The following is a 27,500-nucleotide window of genomic DNA, read 5'->3' as shown; positions in this document are numbered from 1 at the left end:
TCTTTCCTTTCTCTTCGTTTTTCATTTCTTCCGTCGTCTTTTCTCATCCATACCTTTTGTGAATATAGGCTGTCTGTACTTTGGACGTTGGAGGACCTTCTCTCTATGAAGGGGTGTGTGGGCGTGTTGTCATATTTAAATGTTTTCTGCGCTCTGTTGTAAAGCTGTTATATCTATTCCCTATCTATTTTTTTCCCATTATCCCTACTTTTATCAATGTGCTTATACACCGTCTGCCGCTGTCTGCGCCTTAAATGACCTGTGCTCCAGAAGTGAGGGACTTTCAATACTTATTATAGACACATTATTTCTCATCGCTACCACTTTTTTCTTCTCCTTACCCATATATCTGATAAATATACGTACAGGGCGTGCTGTTGTCCGTCCCCGAGACGATGGAGGACCTGCGTTCCATGAAGAAGATGTGGATCCACGAGATTCTGCGTGTGTTCTACGACCGCCTCGTGGACAGTGGCGACCGCAAGTGGCTTCTGGAGCGAGTGTCCGATGCCTGCACTAACCACCTGAACGAGGACTTCAACCACCTGCTGGCCGAGCTCGACGACGGGGACGACGGAGAGGTGAGGGGAAAGTCGTTTATGAGGGGAGGAGGATAATGAGGGAGGGGAGTGAAGGCATGATAAAACGGGACAGGAGAATGAGGAAAACTATCCCCTAGCGAGGGCATTAACCACCTGTTGGCCAAGGTGGACGACGAGGATGATGGAGAAGTGAGGGGAGATTGAGTTAGTGGAATGATGAAATGGGAGAGAAGGGTCTTGAGGAGGAAACGGAGAAAGAGGAGACGGGAATAACGATGCTGGCCGAGCTTGACAACCGGGAGCCATGGGCACGACGGAGAGGTGGAGAAAAAGTGGGTTAGAGAGGGAGAATGAATGGGGAAAATTAACAGCAGGATAAAGAGGAGGAAAAGGAGAGAGGAGAGGGGAAATGATACTAGAATCTACCAACTATGAGGACTTTAATCCCTAGCTTTCTGACGACGGGAACGCTAGGGGGCCGAATGGAAGAGAATCGCAAATGAAGAGGGGTGAAGGAGGAAATAAAGAGGAGGAGAAGAAGGAAAAGAAGAGGGCGGTGACACTTGAAGACCAGATCGACCTAGATAGCGGAATTCCCCTCTCCCCATATCCCCACAGGTCTCAGAATTCCCCCTCTACCCCCCAATCCCATATCCCCACAGGTCTCAAATCCCCCCTCTCTCTCCCCCCCATATCCCCACAGGTCTCAGAATACCCCCCCCTCCCCCCCCCATATCCCCACAGGTCTCAGAATACCCCCTCCCCCCCCATATCCCCACAGGTCTCAGAATACCCCCTCTCCCCCCCATATCCCCACAGGTCTCAGAATACCCCCTCTCCCCCCCCCATATCCCTACAGGTCTCAGAATACCACCCCCTCTCTCTCCTCCCCACTACCCCACAGGTCTCAGAATACCACCCCCATCTCTCTCTCTCTCTCTCTCCCTCACACAGGTCTCCGAGAACGACCTCCGAAACCTGGTATACTGTGACTTCGCGGACCCCAAGAGCGAGAGTCGTCATTACGTGCAAGTCGAGGACCTGGAGGGACTTCGCAGCGTGGTGGAGGGGTACCTGCACGAGTTCAATAACATGAGCAAGAAACCGATGAACCTTGTTATGTTCAAGTGGGTGTTTGTAGGTTTTTTTTTTTTCTTTCTTTCTTTCTTTCTTGGAGGTTATTTCGCGGTATGGTTGGAATGGTAATGATGGGAGTAGTGATGGTATTGATAAGAAAAATGTATATAGTAATAATGAAGCTTATTTCGTGGTGTGATTGGAATGGTAATGATGAGAGTAGTGATGATAATAATAAGAATAATATATGTAGTAATAATGGTAGTATTGATTATGATAGTTATAATGATCAACGTGTTCATAATATCAAAACGCATGACAACGATAATGATGGTAATTGTATCAATAACAGAATAATTAGTAATACTAGTAGCACTAGCATTAGTGACGATAGTGAAACCAGTAGTAGATGCAACAGTAGAAGAAAAGAAAGTGAACGAGAATGAAGGAGAATGAGAGGTAGAAAAAAAAAAAAAAAAAAAAAAAAAAAAAAAAAAAAAATATATATATATATATATATATATATATATATATATATATATATATAGAGAGAGAGAGAGAGAGAGAGAGAGAGAGAGAGAGAGAGAGAGAGAGAGAGTGTGAAAGAGAGAGAAAGAGAGTGAAAGGGAGAGAGAGAGAGAATGAAAGAGGGAGAGAGAGAGAAAGAGAGATAGATAGATAGAGAGAGAGACAGAGAGAGAGAGAGGAGAGAGAGAAAGAGAGAGAGAGAGAGAGAAGAGGGAGAGAGAGAAAAAGAGAGAGAGGGAGAAAGAGTGGGAGAGAGAGAGGGAGAGACAGACGAACAGACAGACAGACAGACAGACAGACAGCGACAAACAGACAGACAGACAGAATGCAAGGACCCTCACCCACCCCTCTTGACCTCCCTCTGAGAATCCCTCGGCCTCCTTCAGGTTCGCGCTCGAGCACCTGGCGAGGATCTGCCGCGTCCTTCGCCAGCCCCGAGGCCACGCTATGCTGGTGGGCGTGGGCGGCAGCGGGCGCCACTCACTCACGCGTCTCGCCGCCCACATCACAGACTACGAGCTCTTTGAGGTCAGTTCGTGGGCGGTTTTGTGTTTTTTTTTTTCATGTTTTTATACGTTTTTGTTTTGTATTTAATGTTTTTGTTTGTTTGCTTGATTTTATGTCTTAACGTTGTTGTTTTTTATTTACTGGGTTCCTTTTTTATTTGTTTTGTCATATATTTTTTTTCTAATATACTTTCTTGAGGGGGAAGGAATGTCACATATTTTTATTTATAATATACAACTAGATTTTTTTTTTAAGGTAAAAATATATATATATTTTTTTTTTACAGTGTTATTAGTGTTTTTATGTCCTAAAAAACCTTTCTCTTTTTGTTCACGATGTCTGTAGATGAAGGTACTTTTTTTCAGTTTTCATTTTCTTTAACCATTTGATCTACAATTTTTCCTCAAGTTTTATTTCTTGTGGAATAAATTGCAAGCCCTTTTTTTTCTTCTTTTTTTTGAATAAACGTGTTGAAGTTATTTATTTCATGGAGCGAATTTCCAAAATACTAGTCTTTTTCTCAATTACCATCTCGCGAAATGTGCCATTCTATCTCTCCTTAAAATGAATCAGCATTATGCCCTTATCCTGAAAAAATATATCCTTTAGGTTAATCAGCCTCTTGGTCTTATCCAGAAAAATATCCTTAAGATTAATCAATATCTTAGAATGAACAACATCCTGCCCTTATCCTGAAAAATATCCTTAGAATGAATCAACATCCTGCCCTTATCCTGAAAAATATCCCTAGAATAAACAAACACCCTACCTTCATCCTGAGACCCCCCCCTCCCCCTCAACCCCCACCCAGAAAGAGAAATCAGTAATCTCTTCAGTCAGTGAGTCATCTTCATCAGAATGACTCATCGCCCATCCTTCCCTCCTGTAGGTGGAGATGAGTCGCAGCTACGGCCTGACGGAGTGGCGGGAGGACCTCAAGATGATCCTGAAGAAGGCAGGCACAGGGGAGCAGCATATCGTGTTCCTGTTCAGCGATACGCAGGTCAGGTCGTGTGTAGGGACGATAGGGTATCAATTTATTATTTTTCCACGCCTCTCTCTTCCCATCTACGTCTACGAGAGTTGTGTGTGTTTGTGTTGGTTTGTTTGTCTGTTTGTTTGTATCACCGGGGAGCAGCATATCGTGTTCCTGTTCAGCGATACGCAGGTCAGGTCGTGTGTAGGGACGATAGGGTATCAATTTATTATTATTTTTTAATTCACACCCCTCTCTTCTCATCTACATCTACGAGAGTTGTGTGTGTTTTTGTCTATTTGTTTGTTTGTTTGTTTGTAGCACCGGGGAGCAACGTGTCGTGTTCCTGTTTAGCGATACGCATGTCTGCAACACCTTTATTCTTTCTATTTCCACATCCTATTCCCATCTACATCTACATGTAGGAGTGAGGGGAAGAGGAGTTATGTGTGTGTGTGTGTTTGCTTGTGTTTTTGTCTGTTTGTGTGGCCCCGGGGAGCAGCATATCGTGTTGTTGTTTGGCGATGTAGGTCTGTGTGCACGTGGGGAAGGTGGGGGCAATAGATGAGGGGGGGAGGGAGTTGTTTGTTTGTTTGTTTGGGTTTTTGTTTGTGTGTTTGTCTCTAAATTTGTGCGTGCGTGTTTGTGTTTGTCTGAGTGTCTGTACGTGCGCATGCATGTGCATATATACGCCAACATGCAATTCACCAACAAACAAACAAACTCCCCCCCCGCCCCCGCCCCCCCCAAAAAAAAAATAATAAAAAAATAAAAACTTCCCATCCCCACCCCACCCCCACCCCCCAAAAAAAACAATTAAAAAAACACACACACAACCTCCCGCAACTTCCTACAACCTCCCCCACCCCACCCCACCCCTCTTACCCTCAGATCAAGAACGAGATCTTCCTGGAAGCCATCAGCAGCATCCTCAGCATCGGCGAGATTCCGGGCCTTTATCCCACGGACGAGAAGCACACCATCTGCGACAAAATGAGGAACATCGACCGCCAGAGGGACAAGAGCAAGCAGGTGGGGCGAGGGAAATGGGGAAAGGGGAAAGGGGTAAGGGGCGAGGGGTAAGGGGAAAGGGGGGAGGGACGAGGGGTAAGGGGGGAGGGGGAGGGACGAGGGGTAAGGGGGGAGGGGGAGGGACGAGGGGTAAGGGGGGAGGGGGAGGGACGAGGGGAAAGGGGTAAGGGGGGAGGGGCGAGGGGAGGAGCGAAGGGAGTGTGGGTGGGTGTTTTTTGGGGGGGCGGGGTGGGGGAGAGGGGTAAGGGGAGGAGTGAAGTTTTTTTTTTGGGGGGGGGGGGCAAAGGGATTTTTTTTTGGGGGGGGGAGGTGGCTAAGTTTTTTTTTTTTTTTTTTTTTTTTTTTTTTTTTTTTTTTTTTTTTTGAGGGGTTGGGGCGAGGTAAGGGCGAAGTCTTTTTTTTTTATAGAGTTAGAGGAAAAGATAGGGGCGGGATTAAAGAATAGGCTTGAGATCAGGTTTGAAACGTAGGCTAGAAGAGGATTTAGCGTTAGTCTTCCATCAGATTATTACTATTTTCATTGCCTTTCTTTTTTTTCGTTTCTCTAAATCTTTTTTCTTTCTTTCTTTTTAACCAAACATGTGCCTTATCTTCCTATTTTGTTTGTTTATCTGCTTCTCTAGTTCAGTTTTTTGTTTTGTTTTGTTTTTGTTTTTGTTTTTACTTCTCCACTCACCACGTTGTTTTCCTTACCACCTTATCATTGCAGTTATCTTTCTTGCTCTTTCTCTAATTCATTTTTATCAAACACATGTTTCTCCACTAATCTCCTTGTTTCTATATTTTTTTCGTTATTTGTTTCTTTAATTCCATTTTTTTCATTACACACGTACCTCTTTATTCCCCCTATCAAATTCATTAATTCCTTTTTATGTGTTTCAGTATTTATATTTTTTTTATTGAACACATGTTTCACACTTGTTTCCTTTACCACACACGTGGTTCGTCAATCCTTTTCATGTTATTATCATCCTCATTCTTTTTTTTTCACATGTTTCTTCTCCCCCCCATCTTCATTGCTCCCCTCATTCTCTCCCCGCTTCTCTTCTCCACTCATCTTCCTTTTTTTCCATTCCCATTTTAATCCGTCTCTCTAAATCCAGCCTCCCACCAGACGCATTTTAATCCGTCTCTCGAAATCCAGCCTCCCACCAGACGCATTTTAATCCGTCACTCGAAATCCAGCCTCCCACCAGACGCATTTTAATCCGTCTCTCGAAATCCAGCCTCCACCAGACGCATTTTAATCCGTCTCTCGAAATCCAGCCTCCCACCAGACGCATTTTAATCCGTCTCTCGAAATCCAGCCTCCCACCAGACGCATTTTAATCCGTCTCTCTAAATCCAGCCTCCCACCAGACGCATTTTAATCCGTCTCTCGAAATCCAGCCTCCCACCAGACGCATTTTAATCCGTCTCTCGAAATCCAGCCTCCCACCAGACGCATTTTAATCCGTCTCTCGAAATCCAGCCTCCCACCAGACGCATTTTAATCCGTCTCTCGAAATCCAGCCTCCCACCAGACGCATTTTAATCCGTCTCTCGAAATCCAGCCTCCCACCAGACGCATTTTAATCCGTCTCTCGAAATCCAGCCTCCCACCAGACGCATTTTAATCCGTCTCTCGAAATCCAGCCTCCCACCAAACGCATTTTAATCCGTCTCTCGAAATCCAGCCTCCCACCAGACGCATTTTAATCCGTCTCTCGAAATCCAGCCTCCCACCAGACGCATTTTAATCCGTCTCTCGAAATCTTTCTTTAATTCATCTTTAAAGCTTCTCACCACACACACGTTTCACTGACCCCCCCCTCTCTCTCTCTCCCTTTCGCTCCCCTCAGACGGACGGAAGCCCAGCTGCGTTGTGGTCGCTGTTCGTGGAGCGCGTGAGGGAGCAGCTGCACGTTGTCCTTGCCATGTCGCCCTGCGGAGAGGCCTTCAGGAACCGTCTGAGGAAGTTCCCGGCGCTGCTCTCCTGCTGCACCATCGACTGGTTCCAGGTAGGGAGGTTCTCAGTGGTGCTGCGGTGGGTCTGTAGGGCCCTAGAGCGGGGAGCGGGTCTGGGTGGTGCTATAGCGGTGTCGTGCGGTCTTTGAGCTGTTTTGGATGGTTCTAGAGCGGATTTGGCTGGGCCTGGAGCGGATTCTGGACGGTTCTGGAGCGGTTCTGTAGGGTCCTAGAGCGGGGAGCGGCTCTGGGTGGTCTTTGAGCGGTTCTAGATTGTCCTAGAGCGGTTTTGTGTGGTTCTAGAACGGTTCTATTTGGTCCTTGAGCAGTTTTAGATTTCCTAGAGCGATTTTGAATGATCTTAGAGCGGTTTTGTGTGGTTCTAGAGTGATTTTGTGTGGTTCTAGAGCGGTTCTGTTTGGTTCTCGAGATTCTAGAGTGTTTTTTTTTCAAGGGCTCAGGGTACAGTTTTAAGGGCCGTTAGTCAGGTCGTCTTGCTTTTATCAGGTGGTTCCAATTAAGGGTTTCTGGGGGAGCTTTAGAGGTGACTCCGCTCTTGGTTCCTTGATTACGTTCTTGGTAAAGAATCTTGATTTTTTGGGATTCGTCAGGGAAAATCAGTTAGTAATCATTAGTCATCAGTCACCATTCATCATCATAGTTCACGTCATTGTCGTCATCTTCATCGCCACTGCCATCAGTCATCATTATCTATCATTTATCATCATCATCATCACTGCCATCTGTCATTATCTATCATTTATCATCATTACCATTATCATTATCATATTCATATCATCAGCGTCATCATTACCACCATCACCATCATCTCCACCACCATCACCATCCACCACCATCACCATCACCACCATCACCATCTCCACCATCACCATCTCCACCATCATCTCCACCACCATCACCATCATCAAACCCCAATATTACCATGCCTCCCATCTTCACGAAACACCTCCAGATTCACTCAAGTCCTTCTTCCTCCTCCAGGCATGGCCCGAAGACGCCCTTGAAGCAGTAGCTCTAAGGCTCCTGCAGGGCGTGGAGCTCCCGGCGGAGACGCTGAAGGGGTGCGTGTCCTTGTGCCAGTACTTCCACACTTCCACGCAGGAGCTCTCGGATAGGTAAACAAAAATGTTTTTTGTTGTTTTATCTTTTGTTGTTGTAAAAAAAAAAAATAAATAAAAAAGAAAAAGAGAGAGAGAGAGAGAGAGAGAGAGAGAGAGAGAGAGAGAGAGAGAGAGAGAGAGAGAGAGAGAGAGAGAATAAGGGTTGGTTGTGATGTGTAGCTAGATAGATGGGGTAGAATTGTAGATAGATAGATAGGTGGATAGATAGAAAAATATATGGATAGATAGACAGATGGATTGAGAGACATAGATAGATAGATAGATAGACAGATGAATACCAGTAACAGATAGATTCACTGATAAATAGATAGACATATAGACAAAATGGCTGATATATAGACAGATAGACTGCTTGGTTTACTCATTATTTGCTGATAACTGATAGATCGATGAATAAAAACAAATACACAAGGCAGGTATCAAAAGCACAAATAAACAGATATGTATCGCCATAATTAGAATTAGAAATTAGCAGATAAACAGATGAAATACTAAATACTCCTTTGTAACCACATAGCTTCAAAAATCAAATCGGTCGGAACAGCAAAAGAGTTAATATTTCTTTTATTAAAACTTTAAGTATTATAAGTATTATATTAGAAGTAAATTCTACTTGTAACCTGTCCCTTTCGTTGTAAACTTGTCTGTTCGTCATTTAATTCATACTTACGATCTTTTTCAGATTTTTGACTCACCTTCGTCGATATAATTACGTGACACCTACCTCCTACTTACAGCTACTGGCTACTTACATGGTTATTCTTGAGAGACGCAGAGGGTAAGTAGAAATGGTTCTCTTTCTTTTCTTTTCAGTTTGTTTACCACTCTGTGTACCTGTCTTTATACCATACCTATATATTTATCTGTTTATGTGTGTGTATTTCTCTTTTTTCTCTCTCTCTCTCTTTCTTTCTCTTTCTCTCTTGTTCTTTATCTCTCTCTCTCTCTTTTATCTCTCTCTCTCTCTCTTTTATCTCTCTCTCTCTCTCTCTCTCTCTCTCTCTCTCTCTCTCTCTCTCTCTCTCTCTCTCTCTCTCTCTCTCTCTTTCATTTTCTCACTCTTTCTCTTAATGATCTTATTGAGAATACTAACCATAATAATGGTAACAATAATAATCATGATAGTAGAATTAATAATGATAATTATGATAATAATGGTAAAAATGATAATAATAATGATGATGATAATGATAATGATAATAATAATAGCAAAAAAAATATAGAATGAAGATGATGATAATGATAATAATAACAGCAAAAAAAAATAATGATGACAGTGATGATAATGATAATAAATATAATAATAATATAATAATAATAAAAGAAGCAAGTAATAATAACAATACCAACACCAAAGCGAGGTGAAGAAGCTCGAATGCCGCTACACGACGGGTCTGGCGCGCCTGGAGGAAGCCGAGACCTCCGTTTTGGCGATGCAACAGGAATTGCTCAACTTGCAACCCATCTTGCTGACGAAGACCCGCGAGGTTGAAGACAAGATGGCGGTCGTGGAGAAGCGGAGGCAGGAAGTGGCCGAGGTAAAGGGGAAAAGAGGGGTGGGTGAGGGGGGGAATTAGGAGGTGTGGGTGGGTGAGGGGGAATTAAGAGGGGGGGGGGGATTATGAGGGTGGGTGATGGGGAATTAGGGGGTGGGTGGGGGAGGGGGGAAAAGAGGGGTGGAGGGGGAATTAGGGGGTGTGGGTGGGTGAGGGGGAATTAAGAGGGGGGGGGGGGGAATTAGGGGGTGGGTGAGGGGGAATTAAGAGGGGTGAGGGGATTAGGGGGTGTGGGTGGGTGAGGGGAGAAAAGAGGGGGGGGGAATTAGGGGATGTGGGTGGGTGAGGGAAAAGAGGGGGGGGAATTAGGGGGTGTGGGTGGGTGAGGGGAGAAAAGAGGGGTGGGTGAGGGGGGAATTATGAGGGGTGGGTGAGGGGGAGAAAAGAGGGGTGGGTGAGGGGAAGGGAACATAAGTTAATTAGAAAGAGGGGGAGGGGGAGGGATGTATCTCGATCTGCGTGGAATTTTTCGTGTGTTTGTACATAGGATTTTGTGTGACCAATGAATGTCTGTAAACGTTCACGAAATCGAAGAAAATCCTTCTTTACGCTGCTCTATTGCCTTTTTTTAGCCCAATATTTCCTTCAGAAACATTGCACATTATTTACATCGCTCTCTTTTCATTTATATTTACATAAATCTTTCTTCTCACCCTCTCTCTCTCATCTCTCTCTCTCTCTCTCTCTCTCTCTCTCTCTCTCTTCTCTCTCTCTCTCTCTCCTTTCTCTCTCTCTCTCTCTCTCCTCTCTCTCTCTCTCCTCTCTCTCTCTCCTCCTCTCCTCTTTCCTCCTCTCCCTTCTCCCATTCCTCCTCTCTCTCCTCCCTCCCCTTCCCTCTCCTTCTCTCCCTCCCTTTCCCTCTCCCTCCCTCTCCTCCCTCCCTCCTTCTCTCCCTCCCTTTCCCTCTCCCTCTCTCTCTCTCTCTCTACCATTCTCCCCTCTCTGTTTACGCCTCTCCCTTGCCCTTCCCCTGTAGGTGGAGCGCGTGGTTCGCCAGGACGAGGAGGTGGCGAACGAGGCAGCGGAGGCGGCCAACGGCATCCGGAAGGAGTGCGAGGCGGAGCTGAACCTGGCGCTGCCCCTGCTGGAGGAGGCGACGGCGGCGCTGAACACCATCAAGCAGGACGACATCGTGTTCATCAAGGCCATGAAGAACCCGCCGGCAGGGGTTAAGCTCGTGATGGAGGCCGTCTGCGTGCTGCTGGTGAGAGGTTTGGTGTTTGGAGTTTCCTTTTGCTTGTGTGTGTGTGGGGGGGGATGGGGGACCGGGTGTTGTTCGTGGTCGGTTTTGCTGAAGCTTTTGGTGGTGTGTTTCGCGTGGGTGTGGTTTCGGTGAGATGTTTTTTTATTGTTATTTTTCAATTTTGGTTTTATTGTAGAGACGGTTTATGTGTTTTTTTAATCTGTTTATCCATCTATATTAATAGACATATAAATGTGTGCTTAGTATTGTTGGATAAATGCAAAAAAGATGACTGTACGCTTTTTCTCTCACTTTATATCCATCTATCTGTCTCTCTCTCTCGCTCTGTTTATCAATCTATCTATCCTTCCATCTATCTATCTATCTCGCCATTACTCCAACACTCCCTCAGCCCTCTCCTCCCACTCCAGGGCGAAAAACCGGACCGCGTACCTGACCCTCAAGGAACGGGCAAGATGGTCGAGGAATATTGGTCCGTCAGCAAGAGATTACTCGGGGATATCAAGTTCAAGGTTGGTGTTGTGTTTTGGGGGTGTTGTTGCGTGTGTTGTGGGTGTTATATTGCGTGTGTGTGTGTGTGTGTGGGTGGGTGGGTGGGTGGGTGTGTGTGTGTGTGTGTGTGTGTGTGTGGGGGTGTGTGTGGGGGTGTGTGTGGGTGGGTGTATGATGGTGTAACGTTTTGTAGATTCATAAGTTCTTGGGGAAAGTTATGTATACACGTATGCACATGTATACGTAGATGTACACGTCTGCATACACACACACACACAAACACACGCACACACGCACACACACACACCCTCTCTCCTTCCCACCCTCTCACAACCTCACCCCCCTCCCTATCTCCCCCTCTCACCCCCCTCTCCCTCCCTCCTCTCGCCCTTGCACCCCCCTCTCCCTCCCTCCTCTCGCCCTTGCAGGAGAATCTCCTGAACTTCGACAAGGAAAACATCAGTCAGAAGGCGATCCAGACGATCCGATCAAAGTACAGGGATAATGATGAGTTTAAACCGGAGAAGATCAAGGTGGCGTCTAAGGCGGCGGAGAGTGAGTGGGTCGATTTCGTTCACTGTTCTTTCTCTTTCTCTTTCTCTTTCTCTTTCTCTTTCTCTTTCTCTTTCTCCCTGTTTCTCGATCTCGGTCTCTCTGGCTTTCGCTCTCTCGCGGGTTTTTTTTTTCTCTCTCTCTCTGTCTCGATATCTCGTTTGCGCTCTCTCTTTCTCTCTTTCTCTCTCTTTCTTTCTCTTTCTCTCTCTTTCTCTCTCTTTGTCTTTCTTTCTCTCTCTTTCTCTCTCTCTCTCTCTCTCTCTCTCTCTCTCTCTCTCTCTCTCTCTCTCTCTCTCTCTCTCTCTCTCTCTCTCTCTCTCGTTCGTTCTATTTTTCGCTCTCGTTATCGGTCTTTCAATCTATCTTTCAATTTATCTTATTTATAAATAATTTATCAAATCTGTCTATCTATCTAAGCTATCTATTTGATCTATCTCTCTAATATATCTATCTAATCTATCTGTCATATATATCTAATATATCTCATTTATCTATCTAATATATCTATTTAATATATCTATGTAATCTATCTGTCTAGTCTATCTAATATATATAATCTATCTATCTGATATACCTATCAATCTATCTATATCATTCATGTAATCTCTGTCTAATCTATCTAATATATCTAATCTGTCTATCTGATATCTCTATCTAATACATCTATCTATCTAATCTATCCAATGTGTCCAATCTATCTATCTGTCTAAGAGATCTATCTATTTCATCTATCCAATCTGTCCACTCAATCTCATCCACGTACTCTATCTGTCTAAGAGATCTAATCAATCTATCAATCTATGTCAATCACGTCATCTATCTGTCTAATCGACTAATCTATCTATCAATCTATCAATCTATGTCAGTCACGTCATCTACCTGTCTAATCGATCTAATCTGTCTACCAATCTACCTATATGAACCACGTTCTCTATGTAATCTATGTCTACTCTATCAGATATATCTAATACATCTAATCTGTCTAATCGATTTAATCTATCTATCAATCTACTACGCACTCTATGTAATCTATCTGTCTACTCTATCTAATATATCTAATCTATCTACCTGTCTAATCGATCTAATCTATCTACCAATCTACCTATATCAACCACGTTCTCTAGGCCTGTGCAAGTGGGTGCTGGCCATGGAGCGCTATGAGGAGGTGGACCGCAAGGTGGCGCCCAAGCGAGAGGCTCTCCAGCGCGCCGACCAGCAGTACCAGGGCCTGATGGGGGAGCTGCGGAAGAAGCAGGAGGCTCTGAGGGGCGTGCAGGAGGAGCTGGCCGGGCTGCAGGCCGAGCTCGACACCGTTAAGAAGGAGAAGCTCGAGCTCGAACAGACGGTGGGTTCGGTGGGGGGGGAGCTTTTGGGATGGGGCAGCGTGTGTTTACTTTTTATATATGTGTGTGTGTGTGTGTGTGTGTGTGTGTGTGTGTGTGTGTGTGTGTGTGTGTGTGTGTGTGTGTGTGTGTGCGCGTACATATAGATAGATAGGTGTGTGTGTGTGTGTGTGTGTGTTGTGTGTGTGTGTGTGTGTGTGTGTGTGTGTGTGTGTGTGTGTCCGTCCGTGTGTATAATTATAATCATAATTGAAGATCACAGTCAGATGTCTGAATGAAGATCAAACGAGAGAGACAGACAGACAGGCAGACAAACAGACAGACAGACAGACACAAAGACAAGAAGACAAACAGACAGAACCAGAGCGAGAGAGAAAGACAACCAATCAATAGAGACAGAAAAAAATACAGCGAGACAGAAACAAACAGAAACATCCATCGACCAACACAGACCCCGACACACAAGGAAACACCGACCTCCACAGAAGAAAAAAAAAGACCGATCACCCCACAGCTCCCTTGCCCCTTGCCCTCCTGCAGGTGGAGTTGTGTAGCATCAAGAAGGACCGCGCCGAGCAGCTTCTGGCGGCGCTGGGCGGCGAGAAGACCCGCTGGACAGACAACGCCCACCATCTGGCGCAGGTCTATATCTATCTGACAGGTGGGTCGTCAGGGCTGCTTCGTTTCGTTTTTTGGTGATATTGTTGTTATTATTTTCTTTCGTTTTTTTTTCTTTCTTTCTTTCTTTTTTTCTCTCTCTCTCTCTCTCTCTCTCTCTCTCTCTCTCTCTCTCTCTCTTTCTCATTCTTTTTTTTTTTTATTATTCTCCTGTATTTCTTTCTCCTTTCTTCCCACTTCTGTTCTTCCCTCTTTTCATTCGCCTTATTATCCCAATCTAATCTAATTTGCTCTATCTATCAATCTATCTGTCTATCAAATCCAGTCTATCTATCTATCTGTCTATCTGATTCAATCTCTCTTTCAACCTATCTATCTGATCCAATCTATCTATTTATCCATCCCACCTATCTATTTACCTAATCGAAACCTAATCTACCATCTAATTTAATCTATAAATCTATTTGATCTATCCAAAAAAAAATATCTATCGTTCCCTACCACAGGAGACATGCTTCTGGCCGCGGGTAACATCGCATACCTCGGTGCCTTCACCCCAGAGTACCGGGCAGAGCAGAGTGCCAAGTGGCTCCGGGAGTGCCAGGCGCGAGGGGTACCTTGTTCAGGGGAATTTGTGCTGTCACAGGTAGGGCAGGAAATGCGCTATGAATGTTCGTGGGTGTGGGTGTGGGGGGGGGGGGTATGTGTGTGTGGGTGGGTGTGGGTGTGGGGGTGTGGGGGAGTGGGGGGGTGGAGGGGGTTATGTGTGGTGGGGTCTGTGTGTTTCTTGTTTGTTTGTTTTTGTTTGTGCGTGTGTGTTGTGTGTGTGGTGGGAGGGTGGTTGTGTGGGTTTCAGTGTGTTTGTGTGTTTGTTTGTGTAGGTGTCATTAGGTTTGTGTGTGTGTGTGTGTTGTGTGTGTGTGTGTGTCTAGCTGTCTGTCTGTGCGTGTGTGTGTGTTTCTGTCTGTGTGATTTTCCGTGCATATGCTCGTGAGACCAAAACATATTATCTCTGCAAATTATCACTATTATTCTATTTATTATTCTCATATCCACAACAGATCCTCGATTTGTTTACCTCAATCTTTTTAACTATATATATATATTTTTTTTTTCATGTATCAAGTATCTTCAAACCTATTTTTCTTTATCCCCATTTCATCTCTTTCACTATTTCTCTTTTTCTCCACTTCATATCCTTTTCTATTTGTCTTTTCCCCTATTTCACCTCCTTTTCTATTTGTCTTTTCCCCTATTTCACCTCCTTTTTTCTCTCTCCCTTCCTCTCCGTTCCCCGACAGGTGCTTGGGGACCCTTCGGTCTAATGGTTGCCACAGGACTTGATTGAAACGGCTTGCATCATCAGGCTTCAGTATGAAACCTGTGGTATTTATGTTATTTGATTTAATATTCTTGATGAGTTTTTATATTTATTTATATATATTATTATTATATATATTTTTTTTTTTTTCTTTTTTTTTTCTGTGGTGTGGTCTGGGAGGATGTTTTTTTTTTTTTTTTTTGGGGGGGGATGCGGTGATCAAATGGTGCTCAGAATTTTTTTTGTGTAAATATAGAACAGTAAGTAAATAAATGAATAAATAAATAATAAATTGATAAAAAACTTATTTGTAAATATAAATTGGCATGTAAAAATATCTATAAATTGAATATAAAATCTTATCCGTAGATATATATCAATATAAGAAAATGTATCTTTGAATATAGATCAATATATGACAGATTATTTCTTTCTATAGCCTATTAAATGCGTGTAGGTATCCATTTGTGTATTAACACTGAACAAACAAGTATGAGTGAGTGTCCGTGTGTACGTATGTATGTGCGTACGTATGTATATATATTTATCTGTTTCGCTGTTTCTATATATACGAACATACATACCTACCCTCCCTTTCCCCAATTCTTTGCACCACCCCCTCACCCCCACCACCCTTCCTCACCCCCACCCCCTTCCTCACCCCCACCCCCTTCCTCACCCCCACACCCTTCCTCACCCCCACCCCCTTCCTCACCCCCACCCCTTCCTCACCCCCACCCCCCTACTCACCCACCCCTTCCTCACCCACACCCTTCCTCACCCTCACCCCCCTACTCACCCCCACCCCCCCCCTTCCTCACCCCACCCCCTACTCACCCACCCCCTTCCTACCCCCACCCCTTCTCATCCCTCACACTCTTCTCCACACCCCTTCCTCACCCACCCCCTACTCACCCACCCCCTTCCTCACCCCCACCCCCCTACTCACCCACCCTACTCATCTACCCCTCCTCACTCCCACCCTTCTTCACCCTCAACCCCTAATAATCTCCCACCCCCCTCATCACCCACCCTCCTCATTTACAACCCCTTCCTCACCCTACCCCCTACTCACCCACCCTTCCTCCTCTCAACCCCTCTACCCTTGCAACACACCGCTGCCACTGCTGACGAGCCCAAGGGCGGCCAACAAGTGGATCCGTCACATGGAGAAGGACTTAACCCTGCAGGTCGTCCACTGTCCGACCCCGACTTCATCCGCCACGCTCGAGAATTGCGTGCAGTTCCGGGCAGCCGGTATGTTTATTTGCGTTGATGTTGTTGGTTGTTACGTGGTCTTGTTTTTATCTTTGTGTTTGTTTTTTCTTTTTTTGCTTTTCTTTGTTTTTGAGAGGGATGTTGTTTCCAGTTTTGTGTAATCGTTAGGTGTTGCTTCTCTGTCTCATCTCTACTAGATTGTAATCATATTTCATTGTATTTTTTGACTATATATTATATATATCTTATAATATGATGAATAGAGATAGTATATTCATGTATTTATATATCCGTTACTGTTTAACCATACTCTTACAATCACCTCATCCTATGACCTCCTTTCCTCGTATCCCACTCAAGGTACTACGAGAACGGGGAAGAGGAGATGACCGACCTAGAGCGCCCCTAAGAAGACGTTCAAGCAGAGGGACCCCCCCTGCACCATCCTCGGCGCGCACACGAGTACCTGCGGATTCCGGTGAGACATGGCAACAGGCGCGGTAGGCTGGGAGGTGCGTCCGGGAACTTGCTCAGGGCTGGTTGCGGGTAGGTTGATATGATAGCTGGTAGGTGATTCGTTGTGTCGAGCGATAGGTAGACGAGTGATAGGAGATAGAGAGCGTATGTGTCCAGGTGAGTAGTAGTGAATGAAATATATATTGCTTAATATGGCATGGAGGAAGATGAAAGTTTCTGAGGGAGAGATGCATTGAAAGAAAAACGGAGAGAAGAAGTATGACGACAGAGAGTGTAAACCGACCCCTCCATCAGAATGTACTAAGAATAGAACCCAATATGCCTAGTTCTGTAAGGTGACTTGAATTGATACGGTGCCGGCCTCGAGGACCAGCTGCTCGCTCTCGTTGTGGCCCACGAGAAACCCGAGCTCGAGGAGGAGAGGGTCACGCTCATGCTCCAGACGGCACAGAATAAGAAGTAAGTTGAATTTGAAGGATGAGAGAGAGTGAATTGCAACGTATGTGCATTGTTAGTAACGTATTTAAAGTTTTCTTGACTGTGTGTATGTATATCCATTTATAATTATAAATACTTCGGTAAGAATATATATGTATTTAATCCTTGATGAGGTGTGGTATGGATAGATGCAAGATATGTGTATGTATTTATAAATGATTAAATATGTTAATTTGTGTGTATATATATACATATATATATATAATATATATATATATATATATATATATATATATATATATATATGTGTGTGTGTGTGTGTGTGTGTGCGTGTGTGTGTGTTTGTGTGTGTGTGTGTGTGTGTGTGTGTGTGTGTGTGTGTGTGTGTGTGTGTCTGTATGTGTGTGTGTGTGTGTGTAGCATATGTATGTATACATACAAACATATATATATATATATATATATATATATATATATATATATATATATATATATATATTTGTGGTGTGTGTGTGTGTGTGTGTGTGTGTGGTTGTGTGTTTGTGTTTGTGTGTGTGTGTGTGTGTGTGTGTGTGTGTGTGTGTGTGTGTGTGTGTGTGTGTGTGTGTGTGTGTGTGTAGCGTATGTATGTATACATACATACATATATATATATATATATATATATATATATATATATATATATATATAGAGAGAGAGAGAGAGAGAGAGAGAGAGAGAGAGAGAGATAGAGAGAGAAAGAGAGGGAGAAGGAGAGAGAAAGGGAGAGATAGAGACATGTTTTAATTTGCAGTTGATATATAATATGATGAGAGAATGGAAAGCCTGAAATCTGAAACAGTGAATATCACCAATAATGACAAACGAAACATAATTATCAGAAAGAAAAGGAAATTAAAGAATAAGACGACAATAAAAATAAATGATACTGAAAATTTCCCAATACCCTGCCTTTTTTTTTTCTTTTTTTTTCCAACCATTCCAAACACTTTTCTTCCCTTCGTCTTCCTCCTCCCCTCCTACAGGAACCTGAAGGAGTTAGAGGACCGTATCCTCTCGACGCTGTCCTCCTCGAAGGGCAGTATTCTGGAGGACGAGACGGCCATCAACATCCTTAGCGACGCCAACCGCCTCGTGAAGGAGACGCAGGAGAAGCAGACGATCGCGGAGGAGACGGAGAAGAAGGTTGGTGGGGGGGGGGGGGAGTGTTGGAGACGGAGAAGATTGGTTGGGGGGTAGGGGGGTGAAGCAGACGATCGCGGAGGAGACGGAAAAGAAGGTTGGTAGGGGGGGGGGGGGAATGTTGGTGGAGTGGGAGGAGGGAGAGGGGTGAAGGGGGGAGTGGAGGGAGGGGGGAATGAAGGAGGAGACGGAGAAGGTGGAAGGGGAGGATGGGGGGTAAGGGTGGAGAAGGGGGAAGGGGAGGGAGGGTGAATGTAGGAGGGAGTTAGGGAGGGGAAGTGGGGCAGGGGGAAGGGGGGAGTAGAAGATGAGTAGAAGGAGGAGAGGGAAGGGGAGATTGAAGGTGGGTGGAGGGGGGGGTGTAGGAGGGGGGAGGGGGAATGTAGGAAGGAGTGTATATCGAAATATATACAGAGGAGGAGGGGAGTGTTGGAGTGGGAAATTGGGGAGGAAATTGAGTAGGGAGAGGGTAGGAGGTAGTGTGGAGTGGGAAAATTGTGGGGGTGAGAGAGAAGAGGGGAAGGAAGGAGGGAGGGAATGTGGGAGTGGGGGAGGGAGGGAGTGTGGGAGTGGGAAAGTGGGGTGGAAGGGAGGGAGGGGGGGAGTGGGGAGTGGGTTGTAGGTCGGGAGGGAGTGAGGGAATGGGGAGAGGGTTGTAGGTCGAGAGGGAGTGGGGGAGGGGGAAGGAGGTTGGTGGAGAGGTATAGATATATCTATGACTATGCTAGTTTCTTCTCTCCAACATAATGTGTCCACAAAACTTAATCTATGTTCCTTTAGACCGGCATCCCTTTCTCTCTTAGCCCAATGTCAGTAGGTAGCAAGACTACAATGTCATTCCCACTGTAATAAAATGTTTATGTTGTCTTTACACATAGATGGCTCTACAAGTGCTTAGTCACTAAGGAGTCAGCTATTAGTCTTACCTATCTCATCTGTTTACCCTTCATTTTTTTTAAAGCTTCATTTCTATCATTTTATGGTCTTTGATGTAATATTTTAACAATTTAATAATCATAATATCAAAAAGAATTATAACAATGTCAATAATGGTATTGGAAAGAAAAACATTTTCCCATCAATTCAAGGAGTGGGGAAATCAGGATCGGTCACTAGAGCCAACTGATAGACTCCTTGCTGGCTGAGCACACGTGGAGCCATCTGTTTGTAACAAAACTCACTAAAATCTAAAGGGTGGCAGTAAATAAACCCGCTGACATTGGGTTAAAAAGCACAAGAAAAACGTACAAACTTTGGAAGCCAAAGACCACTCTACGGATAAAATGAAAATCTGTCCTTTTTCAGGGATTTTTTTCCTTTCTTTTTTTTGTGTCATTAATCATATAGAATTCCTGCTTTCCTTTCACTTTCTGTTTTTTTCTTAGTTTGTTTAATAAGCCTACTCCCTTCTGTTTTCTAGTGCCAGATCAAAACTTTAAGACAAAAACCAGATGTACCAAAAAGACTTGAAAATATACTCTATATTCTACCCATCACAAACAAAAAAAAAATACTTGGGATTTTTTTTTTCTGCCTGACAAACCGCGCTGAATGCCTCTTCATGTCACCTTTTCGATGGCAGATCAACACCTCAGGACATGAATCAGCTGGAAAACAAACCCTTGCTTGCTTGCTTGCTTGAGATTTGCGAAGTTCTGGCTTCGCCCGGGCCTTTCACTTATGGCCCGGCCTGTGTCAGCTTTTTATGGCTGTCTCATTTGTTGGTCTGACACTCGGTGCTTACCGTGGCGGTGGGGAAAACAAACCCGGAAAACACCTTCATATATAGTGCACCCATTTTCAGAAAAGATAAATTTGGCAACTCTCCTCCGAAACTCCGATTTGCCAAGTTTGTTTTAAAGTCGAGTCGAAGGCAGCAAATTTCTGTAGAAAGAACATATAAATATTATATTTTAGTTCAGAAAAAAATAATATAGATATAAGCGTTACATGATTAGAACAGTATAAACTAAATAAATGAGGAAATAAAAAAATGTCAAAATCGGACTACATAATCGCCCGGTGTGAGTTGCCAGTTTTTCTCTTTCCTGTACACAGCATAACGTACATTCGCTGTTACTCGTTATCCATAATATTCTTGGAAAAGGCCTTCTATTATCATCATTTTTTATGTGTCTGCATGTATTTTCGTTCGGGTTTTTTATTACACACAAACATCCCCCTTTTCCCTCCTCACGTGCAGATCAACGCCACCCGCCTTGGATACCGCCCTGTCGCCGTCACCGCCTCCATCCTGTTCTTCACCCTAAGGGACCTGGCTGCCCTGGACCCTATGTACCAGTTCTCCCTCAACTGGTTCGTCAATCTCTTCTCCAACTCGATTGATAACTCGGAAAAGGCGAGTGAGTTGCCCGATCGACTCAACGCCTTGCAGAGCCACTTCACGCTCAGTCTGTACCATAACGTGTGCACCGGACTTTTCGAAAAGGTAGGCTTTGCACTGGTGTTTTCTCTCTCTCTCTCTCTCTCTCTCTCTCTCTCTCTCTCTCATTTTGCTGTTTTTCTTTCCTTTCTTTTCTTTTTCTTTCGTTATTTCTTCCGTATTTTTTTTTTATCTTTAAAAAGGTCACCTTTATTTTTTTTTTTGTAATTTTTTTTTCTTTTTGTGTGTATATATATCTGTGTGTGTGTGTGTGTGTGTGTGTGTGTGTGTGTGTGTGTGTGTGTGTGTGTGTATGTTTTTGTTTGTTTTTTGGGGCTTAAGTTGATCCTTCTTTTCACTTTGCCTTTTACAGGACAAGCTCGTGTTTTCCTTCTTGATGTGTGTGAACCTCCAGCGCGCCGAGAAGAACGTGGACGACGCTGAGTGGCTGTTCCTCCTGACGGGGGGCGTGGCCTTGTCCACTGGCCCCTCCCCAAACCCCGCCCCCGAGTGGCTCCCAGAGACCTCCTGGCAGCAGGTTCAGTGGCTTCACTGCCTCCCGTCGCTTAAGGTGGGAAAGAAATTGGGCATAAATCACAATCAAAGGATAATTGATGGATATTCTGATTGCATTTCATTCATCTCTCTTTTAATGCACCAAATTATTCTGACCGCATACACACACGGTGGGAATAAAGACTCTGATAACAGAAAATACGATAATGATACTGACCTTAATGATATCATTTCCATAACCAGTAATAATGATCATGATAACAAAACTGATAATAACAATTTGAGCACCATAAAACCCTCTATTGATTAGCAAGAACAATCAAATAATACGCTAATTTATAAAAAAAAAAAAAAAAAAAAAGTTCAGCCAATAATTAAAAACCCGCCCCGCCTCCTTCAGCACCTCGTGGTTGAGTTCGCGGAGCACCTGGAGGAGTGGCGCGCCGTGTTCGAGTCCGAGACGCCGCAGAAGGAGACGATCCCGAGCCTGAAGGAGGGCCAGGAGGTGCCCCTCTCCCGCATGCAGCTGCTGTGTGTCCTTCGGTGCCTCCGCCCGGATAAAGTGGTGGCCGCTGTGCAGGATTATGTCGCGGGTGGGTGTTTGTCCCCTTTTTTATTTTATTATTATTTTTTTTATTATTATTTTTATTTTGTTTTCTTCTTTTTTTTCTTTTCTCCTTTTTTCCCCTTTTTTTCTTTGACTTTGAGCTACTGTTTGCGTATTGTGTTGTCATCTCAGTTTTTTTCATCTGGTAGACGTTCTGGGTAAAGCATGTGGCTTCAAATCGCTTTGTCAAGGATAACTCTCTTCATCTGTCTCCGCTACGTATAGCCTTCTCTTTCTCTCCTTTATCAGGCCTCCTTCTTCATGTCTTCCTCCTCCTCCTTTTCCTCTTCCTCCTCCCCTTCCTCCTTCTCCTCCTCCTCCTCCTCCTCCTCCTTCCTCCTCCTCCTCCTCCTCCTCCTCCTCTTCCTCCTCCTCCTCCTCCTCCTCCTTCCGTTTCTCCTTCATCTCTCTCCGTCACGCATAACCCTCTCCTTCTCTCCCTCCCTCAGACCTCCTCGGCAAGGCGTACATCGAGGCGCCGCCCTTCGACCTGGCCCGCACCTTCACCGACTCCCACTGCTGCCTCCCCCTCATCTTCCTGCTCACGCCCGGCGCTGACCCGACGGCGCTCCTCCTCAAGTTCGCCGAAGACCAGGTGAGTCGGAAGAAAGAGAAGAGGCAGTCTTCTTATTCTTATTCTTATTCTTATTCTTTTTCTTATTCTTTTTCTTCTTCCTCTTCTTCTTCCCTTTCTTTCTTTTTTTGAGCGAGTTTTGCGTCAGGTTGAGTTGAGTTGCTTGGCGAATGAGAGCGATTAAAAAGTGGCTGGGCTGGGCGAGTTACTCGTTAAATGTCATTGGTATGGCTGAGTCATCGGGTGAATGTGGGTCCTCTGAAGCTGAAGTCACTGTCTGGGTTGAGTTACTTGGCGAGTGTGGATAATGAAGTCACTGTTTGGGTAACTGGTTTCGGTAACTTGAATAATGGATAAAATGGAAAGATATAAATAAGAATGAATATTTTCACAATGCAAGAGATGTATTTAGCCGGTTTCGAATATATATCTTCGTCAGAAATATATGTGTGTGTGTGTGTGTGTGTGTAGCGTATGTATGTATACATACATACATACATACATACACACATATATATATATATATATATATATATATATATATATATATATATATAGAGAGAGAGAGAGAGAGAGAGAGAGAGAGAGAGAGAGAGAGAGTGATATACTCGAAACCGATTAAATGCATCTCTTGTGTTGTAGAGATACTCATTCTCATTCGTACATTTTCTGCATTTGTCGCAACGAATACGATTCATATTAAATCATGGAGTGAATCTTCGAGTTAATTGAATGATAATATATATATATAGATAGATAGATAGACAGATAGACATTGTATTGCTATCCTTGATCTCGCATCCGCTGAACCAGTAACAAGGTTTATGAGACTCATCAGTAACGTTACATAAAGCCAAGGACCGAATTACGAATCGACTGAATCGCAAAATTATCTGCACCACGAAATAACCGAGACAACCAGAGGCAATCTTCACCCCCCCCCCACCCGCGTCCTCCTACAGGGCATGGGCGGCGAGCGTCTGCAGAGCGTGTCTTTGGGCCAGGGACAGGGACCCGTGGCTCGGAGGCTCATCGAGGAGGGCGTCAGGATCGGCACGTGGGTCCTCCTGCAGAACTGCCACCTCGCCAAGTCCTTTATGCCGCAGCTGGAGAAGGTATGAGGCTGGATTTGTGGTGTTTTTTTTCTGGATTTTTATGTGTTAGTGTGCATATTTTTGTAATTATTATTACCGCATTATTATCATATTATTGTTATTGTGCTTTTTTTTTATTATTACGGATTTTTTTTCTTTCTTTTTATCTGTGCCTTTGTTTATTCATGGGTGATTTCTTTTCCTTTTGTGAATCGGTAATTCTTTTTCTCTCTTTTCCTTTTTTTTCCCACCCTCTGTCTGTTCCTTCTCTTTTATCGCTTCTGACCCTCTCTCTCTCTCTCTCACCCTCTTCCTCTCCCTCCCCGTACCCCTTTTCTCTCTCTTTCTTTCTCTTTCTCTTTCTCTTTTCCTCTCTCTTTTCTCTCTCTTTCTCTCTCTTTCTCTTTCTCTCTCTCTCTCTTCCCCTCCTCTCTCTCTCTTTCTCCCTTCTCCTCTTCGTCTCTCTCTCTCTCTCTCTCCTCTTTCCCCTTCTCTCTCTCTCTCTCTCCTCATCTCTCTCTCTCTCTCTCTCTCTTTCTCTCTCTCTCTCTCTCTCTCTCTCTCTCTCTCTCATCCTTCACTTTCTCACTACCTCCTTCATACCCACCTATCCATTTTCTTTCTCACTTCCACCTTTATCTGCCTCGCCCTCTCACCCTCCCTCCCATTCTCCCCTTCCTCTCCCTCCCCCTCCAACCCTCTCCCCCACCTCTCCATCCTCCCCCTCACTCCCACCCGTTCCCCCTCTCCCCTTCCTCTCCAATCACCCTCTCCCCCTCTGCCCTTCCTCTCCACTCCCCCTCACCCTCATCTACTCCACTCCCCCTCACCCTCATCCTCTCCCCTCCCTCTCCACTCCCCCTCACCCTCATCTTCTCCCTCCCTCTCCACTCCCCCTCACCCTCATCTTCTCCCTCCCTCTCCACTCCCCCTCACCCTCATCTCCTCCCTCCCTCTCCCCCCCAGCTATGCGAGGAGCTGAACCCGGAGACGACGCACGCCGACTTCCGCCTCTGGCTGACGAGCTACCCGTCAGCGCACTTCCCGGTCTCCGTGCTGCAGTCGAGCATCAAGATGGTGACCGAACCGCCGAAGGGACTGAGGGCGAATCTCAGGAGGTGAGGGCGAGGGGAGGAGGTGGGGGGGAGGGGAGGGAGGATGGGGAGGGGGAGGTGAGGGAGGAGGAGGATGGGGAAGGGGAGGTGAGGGAGGAGGAGGATGGGGTAAGGGGAGGTGAGGGAAGAGGAGGATGGGGGAAGGGGATGTGGGGGAGGGGGGGTACGATTCGTTGGGATGGCGACCGAACCGCCGAAGGGACTGAGGGCGAATCTCAGGAGGTGGGGGGGGGAGGGAGGAGGAGAATGGGGTAAGGGGAGGTGAGGGAGGAGGAGGATGGGGAAGGGGAGGTGAGGGAGGAGGAGGATGGGGTAAGGGAGGTGAGGGAGGAGGAGGATGGGGAAGGGGAGGTGAGGGAGGAGGAGGATGGGGTAAGGGGAGGTGAGGGAAGAGGAGGATGGGGAAGGGGATGTGGGGGAGGGGGAGGTACGATTCGTTGGGATGGCGACCGAACCGCCGAAGGGACTGAGGGCGAATCTCAGGAGGTGAGGGCGAGGGGAGGATGAGGAGGGGGAGGTGAGGGAAGAGGAGATAGGGAAGGGGAGGTGAGGGAGGAGGAGGAGGGGGGGGAGGTGAGGGAGGAGGAGGATGGGGAGGGGGAGGTGAAGGAGGAAGGGAATTAGGGGAAGGAGGAGAAAGGGGGTGGATGGAGTTTGTAGGAGGTGAGGATGAGAGGGAGGGGAAGGATGGAAGGGGTGAATGAAGGACGGAGGTGAGAGAGGATGAGGGGAGAAGAGAAGGGTAGCAGGTAAGAGGGGAGGTGAGGGGAGAAGAGGGGGTGAGGATGAGGGGAAGGGAAGGAGGAAAAGGGGAGGGGAGAGAAGAGAGAGGGGAGGGGGAAAGGATTCGTCGAAGGATCTTAAGGCTAATCTCAGGAGGATGAGGATGGAGGGGAAGTGAGGGAGGAGAGAGGGGGGGGTGAGGGAGAAAGAGGTATGGATGGAGTTGGTGGGAGGTGAGGAGGGGAGGGAGGGGGAAAGGGGGAGGAAGCGAGGGAGGGGAGAGGAAGGTTAGAGGGTGAAGGAAGGAGACAAGGGGGAGGGAAAGAGGTGAAGGAAGGAGAAAGAGGGGAAGGAAGGGTGAAGGATGTGAGGGAATATAAGGTAGGAGTTGATAGGAGGGGAAGGGAGAGGAAGAACGTGACAAGAAAGTGAATGAGGAGGGAAGGAGGGAGACAAATAGACAGTAAAAATACACGAAAGTGAAACGGCAACATCAGGTGAGAATAAGGAGGAGGGGTGGGAGGAAGGATGCGGGATGGAGGGAGAAAATGAAACACAGAGATATTCAGATAATATAGGGAGACAGGATGAGCCTAAGTGGATGATGACGAAGGAGAGAGAGAGAAAGGGAGAAGGAGAGGTAGGTGGATGGGAGGATGAAGGAAGAGCAAGAAAGGGAAAAAGAGAAGGGGATAATGGTTAAAGAATGAGGATGAAGGGAGAATGGGAGATAGAAACGAAAAAAAGAAAAAAAATGAGGAATAAAGAGAAACAGAGAAATCATAATTTCCAAAATAATAATAAAAAAAAACGGATCACAATTCCCACTTGTATCCCTTCTTCTCTCTTCTCCTTCCACACATTTCCTCTTATAACCTCCTTTTTCTCTTCTTCTTCCTATTTCTCCTCCTTAGGCTCTATCTCGCGGACCCGCTGTCAGAGCCGGAATTCCTGACGGGCGAGGGTTCCTCCGAGAAATTCCGCCGCCTTGTTTACTCCCTCTGCTTCTTCCACGCCGTCGTGCAGGAGCGCCGTCTCTTCGGGCCCCTCGGATGGAACGTCCCTTATTCCTTCTCCGACACGGATCTAAGGATCTCCGCGCAGCAGCTGAGGAACCTCATCGATCCTACTGTAAGTGGACGAGCTGTTGCGAATTCTGAGGGACGCGGCGGGGTCAGAAGCGGATTTCCGCGTTTTCTCGTGTAAGTTACCGGGCGGGCCTTAGTAATGATCCCCTGTTGATGATTTACGCGTCGTGTCATGGAGGGTCTCTTCGGGTCCCTATGCGTAGTTTTTTTTGTCGATCGGAGTGTTTCTTATGGTTCGTAGAGCTCAGAAGTTAGAACTCAGGATCCTACGTGGTAAGGTGGACGAGTATATGTTGAATTATAAGGGTAGGGGGGGGGTGGATAAGAATAGTAGGTTACCCTATTTACCGGAGCCCTGACAGGCACAACTACAGCACAAAATGTTGTCTGTTGAATGAAGATTATATTGATATATAGTTTTATTATTATTATTTTATTGTGCGATATGTTTTTGTATTTTGTTTGGTGGATGTTATATGCAGTGAGTACAGTTGTATATAAGTATATATAACATGTACATACTATATATATTATTCATATTATAATATATATATACGACAAACACACACACACACACACACACACACACACACACAACACACACACACACACACACACACACACACACACACACACACACACACACACCAATACACATCATCACATAATAATAATAATCACAAAATATATATATATATATATATATATATATATATATATATATATATATATATATATATATATATATATATATCAGACATACATTGCTTATCTCGTTGCACAACAGTGGCTCAGTAAATAGAAAAAAATAGGGGAAAAAAAAAATCTTATATATGATATCCATGTATCTTTTACCCCCAAAAACAGTAGAGTAGTCATGTTAATAAAATAGGATTGTCCCTTATTTAATCTTACGTATGTCTTTTCCCCAATAGAAGATAGAGAAGACATCATTTTCTGTAGATTATAAAATGATTGTCTTGAGAAATCTTAATAGGGCTTGTATTTCTATTCAATTGTAGCTTTATATTTGATCGACTTTTGTTCCTGTGGATAATCAATTGATATAGCATGAACGTTTTCAAGATTTAGAATGTATGGTGCGGATGCGTGTGTTTTTGGTGTGTGTGTGTGTGTTTGTGGTTTGTGTCTGGGAGAGATGAAGATACTAAGAAAAAAAAATTTTTCAAAGAAGAGAGAGAGACGAGATGCTGTGAGTTTTGTGTTGTGTGTGTGTTTGTTTGG

The 27,500-nt window shown here is 45.1% G+C and overlaps 1 protein-coding gene across 1 annotated transcript in view; it reads left to right on the top strand.

The window, feature by feature from the left end:
* Positions 1-27,500, top strand: part of LOC119572592 (dynein heavy chain 7, axonemal-like) — an 81,228-nt gene that overhangs the window by 40,012 nt on the left and 13,716 nt on the right. The window contains exons 29-53 of the mRNA XM_037919696.1: positions 369-581; positions 1,497-1,669; positions 2,534-2,675; positions 3,544-3,657; positions 4,522-4,662; positions 6,504-6,662; positions 7,612-7,745; positions 8,434-8,529; positions 9,109-9,289; positions 10,284-10,511; positions 10,922-11,023; positions 11,432-11,558; positions 12,683-12,903; positions 13,442-13,562; positions 14,026-14,190; positions 16,031-16,097; positions 16,884-16,994; positions 17,999-18,158; positions 20,359-20,604; positions 20,912-21,296; positions 21,417-21,647; positions 22,111-22,256; positions 23,198-23,350; positions 24,296-24,447; positions 26,082-26,298. Coding sequence (XP_037775624.1) covers positions 369-581; positions 1,497-1,669; positions 2,534-2,675; positions 3,544-3,657; positions 4,522-4,662; positions 6,504-6,662; positions 7,612-7,745; positions 8,434-8,529; positions 9,109-9,289; positions 10,284-10,511; positions 10,922-11,023; positions 11,432-11,558; positions 12,683-12,903; positions 13,442-13,562; positions 14,026-14,190; positions 16,031-16,097; positions 16,884-16,994; positions 17,999-18,158; positions 20,359-20,604; positions 20,912-21,296; positions 21,417-21,647; positions 22,111-22,256; positions 23,198-23,350; positions 24,296-24,447; positions 26,082-26,298 — 4,185 coding nt within the window. The remainder of the gene's footprint in view (positions 1-368; positions 582-1,496; positions 1,670-2,533; positions 2,676-3,543; positions 3,658-4,521; positions 4,663-6,503; positions 6,663-7,611; positions 7,746-8,433; positions 8,530-9,108; positions 9,290-10,283; positions 10,512-10,921; positions 11,024-11,431; positions 11,559-12,682; positions 12,904-13,441; positions 13,563-14,025; positions 14,191-16,030; positions 16,098-16,883; positions 16,995-17,998; positions 18,159-20,358; positions 20,605-20,911; positions 21,297-21,416; positions 21,648-22,110; positions 22,257-23,197; positions 23,351-24,295; positions 24,448-26,081; positions 26,299-27,500) is intronic.

The sequence above is a fragment of the Penaeus monodon genome, chromosome 4 (assembly GCF_015228065.2).
Source record: "Penaeus monodon isolate SGIC_2016 chromosome 4, NSTDA_Pmon_1, whole genome shotgun sequence".
NCBI lineage: Eukaryota > Metazoa > Arthropoda > Malacostraca > Decapoda > Penaeidae > Penaeus > Penaeus monodon.
Note: the sequence above shows the minus strand (reverse complement) of the source record. Positions and strands in the feature narration are given on the sequence as shown.